The sequence below is a fragment of the Pistacia vera genome, unplaced genomic scaffold (assembly GCF_008641045.1).
Source record: "Pistacia vera cultivar Batoury unplaced genomic scaffold, PisVer_v2 Contig281, whole genome shotgun sequence".
Lineage (NCBI taxonomy): Eukaryota > Viridiplantae > Streptophyta > Magnoliopsida > Sapindales > Anacardiaceae > Pistacia > Pistacia vera.
In genome coordinates, this window is record NW_022196092.1 from 209517 (window position 1) to 225306 (window position 15790).

The 15790-nt window shown below is 36.0% G+C and overlaps 1 protein-coding gene across 2 annotated transcripts; it reads right to left on the reverse strand.

Annotated features, from left to right (window-relative positions):
• On the reverse strand, window positions 1-2269 carry LOC116134048 (E2F-associated phosphoprotein). 2 transcript variants are annotated; one of them, XM_031419694.1, is made up of 3 exons: window positions 2153-2269; window positions 1902-2067; window positions 1-428 (listed from the first exon to the last, which is right to left on the reverse strand). In XM_031419694.1, exons 1-3 carry the CDS (start codon window positions 2214-2216, stop codon window positions 176-178), a joined length of 483 nt encoding a protein of 160 aa, XP_031275554.1. In that variant the 5' UTR covers window positions 2217-2269; the 3' UTR covers window positions 1-175. The 2 variants fall into 2 exon arrangements, with proteins under 2 accessions (XP_031275554.1, XP_031275555.1); XM_031419695.1 differs by lacking the exon at window positions 1-428 and adding an exon at window positions 472-789.
• Window positions 2270-15790: the final 13521 nt, after the last annotated feature.

Consider the following 15790-nt stretch of genomic DNA (forward strand, 5'->3'; position numbering starts at 1 on the left):
TTTATCTATCAAAATCTCATGGGAGATCAATGACATTCATTCTAAAATACAATCTAATAGTTAAGTATATTATTGTTTATTGATTCAACAATATCATGTAACAAAGAAATTCCTAGTGTTAACAGAAGGGGAACAACAAAACTCTTCCTCCGCATGGCTAAGACCACTAAACAGATCAAGACTCACTTGGAAGAACATTGAAAAAATGATAAACCTCTTCTTCATCAATCACACCCACATGCGTTGAGCATACTGAGCAGAAAACTGGTTTGAATGTTTCATCAGAAGAAGGATTCGCTTCACTCTCATTAGATTCTCTTCCTCTTTTGCCTCGTTTCGGTTTTGGAGTAATTGGCTGTACTTGGCCACTTCCAATCTCGCAGTTAACAACAAAAACTGCCCTGTACTGAGTCACATATTTTTCATGCCTACAAGAATGCAATCACTCTTAGTTACAATAAGTGCAAAAAAAAAAAAAAAAAAAAAGGCATCTCAATATATCATAATCAAAGTGCAGAACTGCTTGTTCTTTATTCCAAATAATCTAAACGAAGTCATGATTTGGAACCTGGTACTATGTTTCTTAGGGGAAAAACCGTGTTCTTGAACATAACTTCCTCAAATAGGATGCAAAAACCAAATAAGTGAAACGAAATATAATAATCAAACATCACAAGAAAAAAAAAAAAAAAAAAAAAGTGCAATCCTATGATGTAGCTTCCATATGGACACAGCACCAGTGCATAATCAGTAGTGGTGTGCTGGATACTGCTTTCAAACCCCTGATTCCTGAAATAGATAAATGCATTCATGGTTGGCTGGTAGTAAAAATTTGCACGATTCTTTTCTATAATTTACTATATTACATTGCAATAACTGTTCATCAAAGACTGTGCAACAGTGATGCTTCAACAAGCAGTAATTTTTTGTTGACAGGCGTTGTGAAACTTGGACTGTTGGATGCTGATTCAGTAAACACTCACTCAAAAACTCTCCAAATTTATATCAATGCCACTTTTCATATTTCAAACAAATTAGGTTCTTTCATTCTATTTACCTTGCTCTCTAAGCATTTTGGATACGGATTTTATAAATGGTTTAATACTCAAAGTGAAAAGCTATCAATCTCCTACTTCTTTCTCCTGTGTGTTACTGTTTTGTACTAACAAATTGTGCCATCTACAGGAATTCACAAGATCACACAAACAAGTTCTGAAATGAATATGAACTTTGATGGATTACAGAAACATAGCATTTTTGATACAAAAAAGGGTTACTGCCAAGACAAAGCGATAAAAACCAATACCACTGACTATGCTAAGTCCAATCAGGTAAGAAAGCATAAGTTCTAGCATAAGTTCTAGTATCTTGTATAACAGTGGTTACATATCTAATGAGGGCAACTATTGTCAACAAAATAGCTTCAATATATATTGCTTCCATGACATGGCATGGTTATTTGTAAGAGAAAAAGAAATAATTTATTACTTACTTCTAACACTTTACATGTGAATTAAATGTGTGAGTAATTAAACCAAATTATGTGACTAGCCGGGGGCTAAACCCACAGATATTGTCCTCGAAAATAAGCACTATGAAGCTTATGGATGGTGGTGAAGTACTTAATGCATGATATAACATCAGATATTCCCCCACCAAAAATCCTTTTCTCCCCACCCCTCTACCTCTACCACTAAACGATCCTTCCTCTCTGAAAGACTGCTGCATATACTAGATTTAGTATATAATGCTTGAAATTTTACTCATTTCCACTAAATACATAATAATAGAGCAAGACCCAAATGGCCAATTATGACTGCGTTATTTTCACAAGCACAAACAGAGCCAACCAACATTGAGAGCATCAATAAGTTGCAATCACATCAACAAAACATCCATACCTTTGGCACTGAAGGCAGAGAGTGGTGAAACAAGCTGGGCAACTAAGAACAGCATCAGAATCACGACCCGTTCTTTGCTTTTGAACCCATAATTCATCTTTATCATCAGCACCCGAGTCATAAAATTCTGGCTTCACTGAGTAGTCTATTTCATCGTCATCAGAAACTACAAAATTAAACACCATGATTATATCTATTCTTTATCAACTTAAAAAATAATTTCTAGAAACAAAAAGGAATGAGCATATTACTAGTTTGCTGAGAATTGGTTGGAGAGTCCATGTCCATGTGCTCCCTTTTACCATCTCCTTCCATATCTGAAGAAACTGAGTATAAACCCTTGGCGGTTGATTAAATTATGAGGATTAGACAATTAAAGTCGTTATTACCTTCAACGACACAATTTAACTACCGGGCCCTTGATGTGGGCAAGGCCCGGGCCCTGCTGGGCCCAGGTCTGGGCCCAATAGGACTGGTCCCAATTTGGTTTAGACCGGTTCTAGGCCCATGAAAATTCTCAGGGCTTGAACCGGTCCCAATGGTTTTATGGTCCTACAGATTTGCAAAATTACATGTAACCCTCTTAATTTTTTATATTTTTTTAAATTGAAAATTATGTAGGGGATTTATGTAATTTTTTGGAGGTGATTTGTAAATTTTTTAATTAATTAGTAAATAAATACAAATGAATGGTCAATTGGTTAGAAATTTATATGGTTTTAATTTAAAAATATAATTTAATTTTGACATAACTATAATATTCACATTTCACAATGGACAAATTTTATTTAAACTTAAACAAGTAAACAATTAAATAAATTTGTTTTATTAAATTATTAATTTATATTGTCCAAGTCTATGTTTTTGAAGGGGTCGAGTAGTTCGGGATCTTTAGGGTGTTGCTGTAGTCTTATATTTGCATGAGTTCAATTCTGTAAACATGTTATGACTTCAACCATCTCATTGGTTAAAGAGCATCTTCTGTCTTCAACAATGCGGCCACTAATTGAGAATGTTGACTCGGATGTAATTATCAAAACTGGCACAAATAAAATGTCACTTGCCATTTGGGCTATGATAGGGAATTGACTTGCATTTTGGTTCCACCATTGAAGTAGATCCATCTCGCGTTTCTCCTCCTTAGTCATGTAGGATATGTCCATTTGTAAGTACTACTGCAACTCATTTGGTCCATGTCTGTACAAGCTGGAGCTGCTACTTCCACCACCACTGCTACTAAGTTTCATATACGTCCACATGCTCGATCCTTGTTGATAAATGTCTTCATCAAGTTCCTGCTGGTCGTCTCTATTGGGCGTTCCATTGTACCTAGTCTGATATAAAGAAAAAAATGCTTTTCAATTTTTTGTTAAAGTCTATCAAATAAGAATTATAGTCATGTCCTAAATGCTGGCCTATCTCAGTACCCATACAATTAAATACATTAAATCTAAACCTATGATCTACAATAAGGCCTAATCCATATAAGAATGAAATATCTAACCAACATTTCCGATAGTTCGTTCCCATGTCTGAAACAATATCCATTAAGTATGGATTCTATCTATGTTTAGTAAAAGTTTTAGAAATTTGAAGCAAAATATTTAATGCTAAATTAGTGGTAGGATAATAAATACCACTTAATGTATCAGTGAAATCGTAAAAATCTTTAAGAAATGAATGAAAAATATTGTAAATTGTCCAATCATCATCATTGACGACTTCATCTGGATAGTTCTTCTGGTTGACGAACTTTGTAATTTGTGTTGCGGTTGGCATAGCTCTTTGCAACATTAAGTATGTGGAGTTCCAACGGACAGACATGTCACAATATAACTTCTTTGGTCGAACCGACGACTTCTCTTGGCGATAATATTTTATGTACTCATTCCATCTTGTATTGTTACTAGTGATGAATCCGATAGCCGCACGCACCTTTTCAATCCTCGCACGTATAACTTCTAAACCTGTTTTAACAATCAAATTGATAATGTGGTAAGCACATCTCTGGTGAAAAAAATTGCCTTCACCAAGCAGATCAAATATCTTTTCAAATAAAGAAATTGTCGCGGTATTAGCAGCTATATTATCAAGCGTTAGCGCCACAACTCTCTTAGTTAATAAATAATCTTGCAAAACTTCAATAATTATACGATAAATAGTCTCAGCAATATGTTTAGCATATAATAGTTTAAAACTTATCAATTTTTGCTGTAAACGCCAACTATCATCTAGGTAATATATTGTGATACTCAAAAAATCTGTTTTTGATCTAGCAGCTCATATGTCTGAAGTAAGTGCAATAGATATATTCCTAAAATTTTCAAATTCTTTTTAAGTTGATCTCTTATTTTTGTATATAGTTTTTGTATGTCCCTTCTACCTGTACCTCTACTAACAAGGTTATATTGTGGACAAAAAGCAGTTTTAATCATATCAACAAAAATAGGATTTTTAGATAAAGAAAGGGGAAAGTCCGTAACAACTACGTATTTTGCTATTTCCTCTCGTGCATGGAGTGTATTGTATTGCCAGGTTGAGAGAGTTGAGGATTGTGGATTAAAACTAAGTTGAGTTTGAATTTGCTACCGGGTCCAATTGAAGTTGAACCAGACTGTATATATCGGGGGTGATTCTTCTCTAGAAGTCGTCGCATCATCGAAATCTTATGCTTAGTGCCGATAATGGTTGGACAAAAATTACATACCCTGCACGTCTCTTCCCCATGCCCATTTGGTTTTGCCCGTTTTAATTTGGTGAAGAATTACCATACCCCGGACACGGCCCTCTTCGATAGTCTTCCCGTGGTGTCGCAGCTCGCTTGTGTTTGGCTGGATACAGTCTTGACCATTTCTGGTTGTAGAATTGAAGCCTTTAGAAAGGGTGAAAATAGATTGAACCTTTCTATTTCTTCGGTGGATAGATAAACTGGAACATAATACTGATTTGGGGATGATGATCCTCTGAATGCATAATTTGGGGAATTCATTATGAATTTATGATAAAATAATAAATAACTAAAAGGGAAGAAATTGAATAATATAAATAATAATACGAATAATAGATGAAATTGAAAAATGAAAAAAATTGAATAATATGAATAATAGATGAATAAATATAAATATAAATTAAAGAGAGTTTGAGAATTGGAGTAGAGAGAGTGAGAGATTGAGAGTTGAGAGTTGAGAGTTGTGAAGAAAATGGGTGGAAAAAAGGAGTATTTATAGTTTAGGTTTTGGGTGGTAGGGAGGGAATTGAAAGAAAATAAACCTTCCCCCCAATTTGACCGTTGCCTCAACGGTTAGTTGACCATTGGCTCAATGGTTAGTTGATTGTTGGCGCTGACTGTTGAGGAACCGGTCCAATTCCTTAATATTTTTTATAATTTTTTTTGTAAAATTATATTTTAACCTCGATATTTATTATCAATTTCATATAAAATAGGGGGGTTATAGATATTTGCCATGGATTTAAATGAAATTAGGGAGGGGGTTTGGGCCTAGGCCTGGGACCGGTCCTAGGCTCAGACCCTGGAGGAGGGACCAGCCCTAGGATTGGTCCTTATTCCTTGGGCCTGGACTGGGTTTTGGCCTGGGCCTTATAAGATTGGTCATTGGGTTTAGTTTTTTGGGCCTAGGCCAAAATTCCGATCTCTAAACTCCCCAAACATTTCAAGTTTGCAAATGAGAAAATGGACAAGAAAATATTTTTGATTTTTCTTTCGGTTGGAATTTCTGATGTGGCATACTTAACATCAACTAAAACAGCAAAAGGGGCTTAAATGTTATAGAAGTAAAAGTTTGGGGTTAAAAAAATAACAAAAATTGGGTTCTAAAAATTGAATTGTTTGGTTTATGAAGACACGAAAACCACGTGACTCCCCACATTTGCTTTCTTCTTCACGCCTGAAACACTACACTGTCTTTCACCGCCGAAATTTCTTCTCTTTTTCTCCGTCCATCATTCCTTTCTCAAGGTTCCCTCTCTCAAGCTTCCCTCGTCCCTTTCCTTATTCGCCAGTTGGTGCAATGTCGAAGATTAACTAAGAAATGCACACAAACCTAGCCATTCTCAAGATAGTAGCAACCAATGTGTCTTCCAAAAATTGAGAAGAAGACGTTGCAATGGAGCAAGTTTCGATGACTGAAAAGAGCAAAGAGAACACCCCGCCGACAGAGGAGGAGACGTAAGCACCCACAAGAAACCAAGCCCGCCAACGAATGTAGCAGAAGTTGATGACATTGATGAAAAGTCCGGCCAGGAGGTGGAAGAAGAGGAAGAACAAGTAAAATGTCAAATGAATGTTTTAAATATTGTATTATATTTATGTTCAACAACTATCTATTCTGTAGTGTTTAAAGAGCATAAATATTAAGGAATATGGCCTTCGGGCTGTTATGGATGTGTATCGTACTTCTCTGGAAGGGTTAAGATAAGGTCTAGTTGGCAAGTCTTTTGGAACATTAAGGAGGTCCTAGGTGACTACAACAAAGGTATGGATCAGTTCAAAAGTAGTTGTTTTGATCATTTTATGGATTTAGGTGAAAATTAGAATAAGGGCTTTTGGGGGCAAGATGCACATTATTTGTTGCTACACTCACTTAGATGCTAAAAGAGAAATGAAATGTGGTTTGTGGTAGACGGAAAGCCACTACGTTTTGGGATGAAGGAATTTTTTTTTTTTTTTTTTTATAGGCCTTAATTTTGGGCCATTTGCAAAACCAGTAATAGAAGAGAGGGCCAAGAAGAACAAGGCAGCAAAAAAATTTCTTAGGAAGGTTCTCTAGGGACAACAGTCTCTTTTGATGCGTGATTTAGAGGAGAGGTTGGATGCAGAAGTCAATAATTATACTTCTCTGGAGAAGTTTAAAATCTATTTGATACGGTTTGTACATTCTATTCTTATGGCTGCTGGCTCAACGAAGACTGTTTACCTTGATTGGGTGCAGTTTGCAAGTAACTTAGAATTCTTTAATTCTTATCTATGGGAAAGGTTATCATTCTAGTTAACAATTGATTCCTTCTGAGAGAAAGATATGGCGATAAAACACCACCCATATGTGGAGAAGGATAAGATGTGCACTTACAATGTGTTCGACTTTCCATGGGAAATGTAGGTAAATATTAACAGGTTTTTTGTCATTTTTTTGTATTATATATGTTCAAATAAGTTTCCAAATGAGAAAATGGACATGAAAATATTTTTGATTTTTCTTTCAGTTAGAGTTTCTAACGTGGCATACTTAACTTCAACTAAAACAACAAAAGGGGCTTAAATGTTATAGAATTAGAAGTTTAGGGTTAAAATAGTAACCAAAATTTGGTTTTTAAAATTTGAATTTTTTGGTTTATGAAGACGCGAAAACCACAGGACTCTCCACTTTTGCTTTCTTCTTCATGCCTGAAACACTACACTCTCTTTCACCACCAAAATTTCTTCTCTTTTTCTCCGTGCATCACTCCCTTTCTCAAGGTTCCCTTTCTCAAGCTTCCCTTGTCCCTTTCCCCATTCCCCCGTTGGTGCAATGTCGGAGGTTAACAAAGAAACCCAAAAAAAACCCAGCCACTCTCGAAATAGTAGTCGGCGGTGGGTCTTCCAGAAACGGAGAAGAAGAGGTTGCGGAGAAGCAAGTTTCGACGACTAAAAAGAGTGGAGAGAACACTCCACCGACAGAGGAAAAGACGCATGGCACCCGCAAGAAACCAAGCTCGCCAGCGAATGTAGCTGAAGTCGATGACACTGACGAAAAGTCCGACCAAGAGGTGGAAGTGTTAGTAACTGACCAGATTCACGCAGCGAAAACACATATTTAAAACAAATCGATAAATTACATGAACCAAGATCTGAGTACAAATCATAACGTTTTCATGCATAAACTGAAACGTAAAATAAAACTATATAAAACAAATCCATACAAGGATTTAGTTCATACCGACGTTTGGAGGCTCCTCCGAATATCTCTGCCTTCAGACGTGAACACTGTTAATCGGTTACTGTTCACCGAAACTGTTCACTAGATACTATTCATCGACACTGTTCACATGATTCTTCGCTAATCGATCCATTGTAGGATCGCACTCATGGAAGTCCACATGAAGATAATCTGCAGAACCTTTGATTATTTTGCTAGAACAATCAAGGGCTTCAAGAATCAAGGAAGAAGAACGAAAAAAATATTTCTTCTTCACTCAAGAGTGTAACGTGAGAGAGAGAGAGATAGGGTGGCTAGGGTTTTTGATTGAATGAATATCTCCCCATGTTTTAATTTTAAGTTGCACTTATATAGTGCAACAATTAAAACCCTATTCCACTTAGGAATAACCATGGGCTTCAACCCTAGTTCACCCTTGCAACCAAACACACCCTTTATGATATTCTAATTAATTAATTATTATTATAATTAAAATCAATTAATATATAATAATATATTAACATTTAATTAATAATAATAATTCATTTAAATATATACATAGATATATTTAAATATAATCTCACTAATTTAATTTTAATATTAAAATTAAATACATGCAACAACCTCATCAAATTTAATTATACTGTGATATTACCAAAATACCCTTTCATCCTGAAAAACGAAAATACCCTTCTCACAAATTGATTCTTAAATTATCTTCTAAGTGTGTGACCCGTAGGCTCCTCATCATATCGGTAGTGTGTAGTAGGGGTGTTCAAAAGAACCGTTCGGAACCGGAACCGGAACCGTAGGGTACCCGGTGTTTGGTTCCGGTTCCTACCCAAAACCGATCGTCAACGGGTAGGTTCTGGTTCCAAAAATCTGGAACCGTACTGTACGGTTCCGGTTTCGGTTCCTAGAATCAGGAACCGAAACCGGAACCGAGAACCGGGACTGAAATAAAATGTTATTAAAGAGTGGGGGGGTTATTGTAATTTACCTACCACATATAAATACTTTAGATTAGGGCAAAAAAAACTCATCTTCTTTCTTCCCTTCTCACGCTCTTCATCTGCTCCTGCCTCCTGCTACTCTCTGTCCATTCACTTCAGATTAAGGTAAAATTTCAGCTTTTTTTTCCTTGCAAAATAGTTCATTTTCTTTCTTCCCTTCTCACAATCTTCGTCTACTCTTGCTCTCTGTCCACTCAGTTCAGATTAAATCAAAAACTTCAGCATTTTTTTCCTTTAATTTGCTTGGCTTTGTGAAATCGTGATCCTTGGAATCTAGAAAAGACACTAAAGCACTCCAATTTCTTAAGGTATTCCATTTCTTTCTTTCTTTTTATTTTATTTTGAATCTTCATTTCTGCTGTAGAGTAACTACAGATCTAGTTAAACTAGCTCCCCAATAAGAACCAAGAGTATATAGAACTCTAGAGATACAATTTTTACCGTATACTATATATCTTGTCTTTTAATCTTCATGACCTTCAACCACAATTGGCAAAAAAATTGATAATCTGATGTCTTTTAATTTTTACCGTATACCATTTCTTGTCATTGTTAGTTATTACTACAATGACAAGACCCAAAAAGAAGAAGATTAAAAGAAATTATTAATCTCACTCGTGTCTTTTCCATGTGTTTTGTGCATTCAATAGAAAGTGTATGCTGAATTTGGGTGAGTTTAGCTATTAATTATAGAATTCATCAATGAATTTACTGTTCTTAAAAAGATGGAGTTGATTCAATGAATTTGATGATGATGAATTGTGTTTGTACTAGAAGCAAAAGTGGTAGGTGTTTATAAAGAAAGAAGGAAAGAGTAGAAAGAGATAGGTGTCTTTCATGCAGAGTTGTGGGATTGGTGGCAGATTTTTGTTAGACACAGTTGAGTTCTGGTGGGTCCATTTTTTATTCCTGTTATTCTTATCTTCTCCATTTCTTTACTGCAAAGTTCATTCTTATTTCCATTTCAAATCTAATATTTCATTCGGTGCTTCTTTGTTAGTATATATGCTCTTTTTATTTTTGGATTCCCCTTTTGAGTTTTGATTGCTTATATTCTATCCCTGTTTGCTTTCTGGATTGTTTTTCTAAGGTGGGTTGTTCAAATTTTAAGGTATTGGTGGGGTGCATTCATGTCTACAATTCTTGAGTTTATAATGATGGTGACTATAGGTTTAAGATTCATGAAGTCGAAGAAAATGAATGCTAAACTAAATCAGATTTTTATTTATTGATGGCATAATATCACATAAACACTATGTTTATTAAACATTATATGTATTTTAAATTCTTTTGAAGTTGAACTTGGCAATTTTTTTGTAGGAACAATGTCAAAATGGAGAGAATATTGACATTAGGAGGATATGCCTAATATTGTTAAAGAGTCTTCTCAATGTGCGTGCTCAACATAAGCAATCTGACATGTGCGAACACTTTGAGAAAATTTTCAATGAGAGAACCGGCATAACAGACGAACGAAGTGTTCATATTGTGGAAAGATATGGTTATATATTCGGTGAATGGAACTTCTTCTATGCGTAAGCATTTATCCAATTGTAAGAAATGTCCAAGCAATGTAGATAGAAGCCAAACACTTTATCTCTTTCAAGACCATAAGCGAAGAAGGAGAGGAGAGTAGTACGATTACACATGGACATTCAATCAAGAGGTGTCAGATAGTTGCTTGTTGAAATGATTATTATTATGGAAACCTTTTCGAATGGTGGACAGCCACCGTTTAGGAGATTTCTAAATTCATTGCACCTTTGTGGTCAAATATTTCTCGCATCACATTGGCTAGGGATGTTGTGAAACGTTTTGATTATGAGAAGGTTTTATTGAAAAGTAGTTGTACTCTCAAAGTCTAGGATTGCTTTGACTACCGATATATGGACTTCGATTCAGAATATTAGCTACTTATGTCTCATTGGTCACTACATTGATAAGATTGGGTTTTACATAAAAGAATTCTCAGTTTTGTGCCTATTAGTAGTCACAAGGAAATGAGATAGGCAAAGTGTTGAGAAGTGCATTTTTGATTGGGGTATTGAAGATAAGTGTCTACTATACCGTGGATAATGCTAGTGCTAATGATGTGGCAATCGCTTACTTAGGGGCAAATTAGCACTACTTCTGGATGGTGAGTTCTTCCATATGAGATGTATACTGCTCATATATGAATTGATCATGAAGGATGGTCTTAGTGAGACAAAGGATTGTATTAGCCGAATTCGTAATTCGGTTAAGTATGTGAGGAGTTCCCCTGCTAGAGCCGAACTTTTCAGAGATGTGTGAAGAAGAAAGGATTGCTTATAAAGTGGTGTGTGTCTTGAGTTTGCTACTAGATGGAATTCCACCTATTTGATGTTAGATGTTGCAGTAAAATTCAAGAAAGCTTTTCAGAGGTTGGAAGATGAGGATCCCAACTACTTGGGGATTTGTCACATGATACACCTTCTAACGAAGATTGGGAAAAGCAAATGATTTGCTAATTCCTCAAAAAAAATTATGAAGCTACAAAAAAATGTCAGGGTCGACTATGTGACTTCTAACACTTACTTTCAAGAGAAAATTGGTATTGTGCTTTGTTTGAATGACTGAGAAAGACACAAATCCAATACTTAACAACATGCAAAGAAAATGAAAGAGAAGTTTGATAAGTATTATGGAAGTGTTGATAGATCGACATGATGGTATTGATTGCAGCGGTTTTGATCCTCGGTTTAATAAAATATGTGGAGTGGGGGTACAAAAAGATTTATGACAATGATTTGCAAAAGGTGGGGTGAGTCTAGAAAGTTGAGAGATTTGTTACAGCGGTTGTATGATTTCTATGTGGGGGTTGTATCAGGTTCCAAGAAAGCCAAACTTCTTGTTCTTCCCAATTACCGGAATTGGCCAGCCTTCAGTTACTGTGTGTGAGTTGTGATGAGATTGCGTACGACCGCTCCTTAGATGATATGAGGAGGAGATGGAGGTAGAGATATGATATGACCAAATCAGAGTTACATTTCCCTCCAGGAGAAATGTCTACCCGTTATTCCATTTGAACATACTAGATTGGTGGAAAGCAAATGCTGCAACGTATGGTTCTCTCGTATATGGCAAGAGATGTGTTCGCTATTCCGGTATCTACAGTTGCTTCTAGTCAGCTTTCAGTACATCGGTCGTGTACTTGATCACTTTCGGAGTTCTTTAAGTACACCCATTGTGGAAGCATTAGTTTGTGCACAAGATTGGTTAAGATATGCATATACCCCAACTACTTTTGAGGATTACTTGATGGATGCAGAAAGTTATAACTCAGGTAACAAAATAATATCAATCTTTTATATTCATATTTAGTTAATTTATTCCCAATTATTTTGTTCAATATTTTGAACTTACTAATGAATTTCTTGTACTTGTTTTGTAGAAATTAATGCACATGAGGCGAGCAATTCAAGCATGGAGCATGGGATATTTTAGTTTTTCATATTTGGATGTTGTTATTGTTATGTTACTAATTTATATTTTATGTAATTTCATCGTTTAGTTGGGAGTTTATAATTTTGAATTTGTGATTTTCAATGGATTATTGTAATATTTTAATTTTGAATTGTGTTTTTCATAGATTATTTTAATTTTGGAGTTTGAAATATGAAGTTTACAATTTTAATTTTGTTATAAGTGCCAAGTGGGGGTATTTGTAAGTTTTAAGAGTTTTTTTGTCATTTAAAAAACTTTGGGGGGGGGGGGATAATTAATTTTACAGGTACCCAGAACCGGAACCGGAACCGTCGGTTCCGGTTTCGGTTCCTTCCAAAAGTGTAGGGTACCCGAACCGAACACCCCTAGTGTGTAGTATCGCGATTAATACTAATTAATCGTCTCACTACATATAGACCAAGATTGGCCCCTAGCAAGGCTCATGGCCACCCGATGGATTCGGATTCAGAACCCGCAACTTGTCAACGGTATGGTTACCGTGCAATCCATCCTTCTCATCTGTTATCTCATCGAGACTGAGGTACATAAATAGTGTCAACCTCAGATATCCTCGACATGTTTGTATTCAGTTAATGGACCAATGAACGGAATAATAAATTGGATTGAGCATCAACTCAATCCCACTGTGGCCACAAATTTAGTGTCATTGCTATTTACTGAATTATCGAGTGAGATAACTTCTCCCATACCTAGGAGTGATGAATTCTTTGTCAATCGACCATAGTCTCAATACACTTCTCAATGTAGCCAATCAGTACCGTATTGATAGCTCTGAATAGAATTGCATTGGGATAGTGTCAAACTACACCAATTAGTGCACAAGGCGATTCGGTGATCTCAAGTCTAAGGATCATATGCACTATCATCCGTTAGAGGATATATTCCATAGACATTGGGGTTACCATCTACATGGAATCCTCTGGTGGGTTTGTCCAGTGAACTTGCCTCTAGCAAGCACCCATGCATTGCACCAGGTTGTCAACAAACAACCTTGACAAATGAGATCAGTCACTACCTTTCGACAGGGTCGTTCAATGCTATGATAGCCTTACCGTATTATCTGTGTCCTTGGTTAGAATAATATTGGGTTATGAACGTTTCTAGAATGGCCACCATATATGATCATAGGGTTCCCACTATCAAGATTTGAAACACTTGATACCCTCGTCACGGTTCTACCATCCTAAGGACATATATCATTACATATAACTATGATTTACACGATATAGAAGAATATGTCTTTTATTGATAAATAAACATTTATTACAGAGTCAATCTTACAATAATTAATTGGCTCTAGGGCACCTACTCTAACAGGAAGAAGAGGAGGAACAGGTAAAATGTTAAATGAATGTTTTAAATAATGTATTATGTTTATATTCAACTTTTATCTATTCCGTAGTGTAAAGAGCATATATATTAAGGAATATGGCCTTCGAGTTGTTATGGATGATGTACCGTACTTCCTTGGAAGGGTTACGATAAGGTCTAGTTGGCAAGTCTTTTGGAAAATTAAGGAGATTTTAGGTGGCTACATCAAAGATATGGACCAGTTCGAAAGTAGTTGTTTAGGTCATTTTATGGATTTAGGTGAAAATTGGAATAAGGGCTTTTAGAGGCAGGCTGCTTGCTACACTCAGTCAGATGCAAAAAGAGAAATGAAATGTGGATGTGGTGGACGGAAAGCCACTGCGTCCTGGGATGAAGGAATTTTGTTTGATGATAGGCCTTAATTGTGGGTCATTTCCAAAACCAGAAATGGAAGAGAGGGTCAAGAAGAGCAAGGCAGCTAAAAATTTTCTTAGAAAGGTTCTCTGGGGACAACAGTCTTTTTTGGCGCGTGATTTAGAGGAGAGGTTAGATGCGAAAGTCAATAATTATACTTCTCTTTTTCTCCGTCCATCATTCCTTTTTTCAATGTTCCCTCTCTCAAGCTTCCCTCGTCCCTTTCTCCATTCCCCCGTTGGTGCAATCTCAGAGATTAACAAAGAAACCCACAAAAACCTAGCCACTCTTGAAATAGTAGCCAGCAGCGGGTCTTCCAGAAATGGAGAAGAAGAGGTTGCGGTAGAGCAAGTTTCGACGACTGAAAAAAGCGTATAGAACACCCCGTTGGTAGAGGAGCAGACGCAGGGCACCCAAAAGATACCAAGCCCACCTGTGAATGTTGCTAAAGTCGATGACATCGACGAAAAGTCCGGCCAGGAGGTGTAAGAAGAAAAGAACAAGTAAAATGTCAAATGAATGTTTTAAATATTGTATTATGTTTATATTCAACATCTATCTGTTCTGCAGTGTTTATAGAGCATAGATATTAAGGAATATGGCCTTTAGGTTGTTATGGGTGATGTACCATACTTCCCTGGAAGGGTTACGATAAGGTTTAGTTGGCAAGTCTTTTGGAAAATTGAGGAGATTCTAGGTGACTACAACAAAGGTATGGATCAGTTCAGAAGTAGTTGTTTCGGTCATTTTATGGATTTAGGTGAAAATTGGAATAAGGGCTTTTGGGGGCGGGCTGCACACTATCTATTGCTACACTCAGTTAGATGCAAAAAGAGAAATGAAATGTGGTTTGTGGTGGACAGAAAGCCACTGCATTTAGGGATGAAAGAATTTTTTTTGAAGACAAACCTTAATTTTGGGCCATTTCCATAACTAGAAATGAAAGAAAGGGTCAAGAAGAGCAAGGCAGCCAAAAAAATTATAAGAAAGGTTCTGGGGGGACATCAGTCTCTTTTGGCGCGTGATTTAGAGGAGATGTTAGATGTGGAAGTCAATAATTATACTTCTCCAGAGAATTAATTTTTTTTTTTTTTTTTTGATATGGTTTGTATATTTTATCCTTATGGCTACTGACTTAACGAAGGTTGTTAACCTTGATTGGGTGCGGTTTGTAAGTAACTTAGAATTCTTTAATTCTTATCCTTGGGGAAGGTTATCATTCGAGTTAACAATTGATTCCCTTCAAGGGAAAGATATGACGATAGAACACCACCACTATGTGGAGAAGGATAAGATATGTGTGATAATAGCTGTCATTATGGTATTTCAAAATACCAAGTGTTAATTGTTTTTTGGACTGTTATGCAATTAAAGCAATAACAGTTTCAATTTTTTTAATTTAAAAAATGACTGTTATGCAATTAACTTAATGACAGTTTTTTGGAGCTTTAAATAGTTGGTGGCTATTTCAATTTTTGATTTAAATAAAATGGCTGTTACATGTGGAAAATTAAGAGGGGAAAACTGGAAATTGTCAAGTATAAAAAGGGGTGTTGGTTCTATTTTCAACACACAATCTTCTCACTTGACAGAATTTGTATGTTGCTCTACATTTTTTCTTCACTCTCTTATTCTTTCTAACTCTCCTTCACCACTACTACTTTGTCTTATATTGTTCTAAACCTCTATCGGAGTGTGCACTCTAAAAGGAGGTTCGTCATTGTATCCTGGAGGTTAGTCCGTTGTTGAGCCT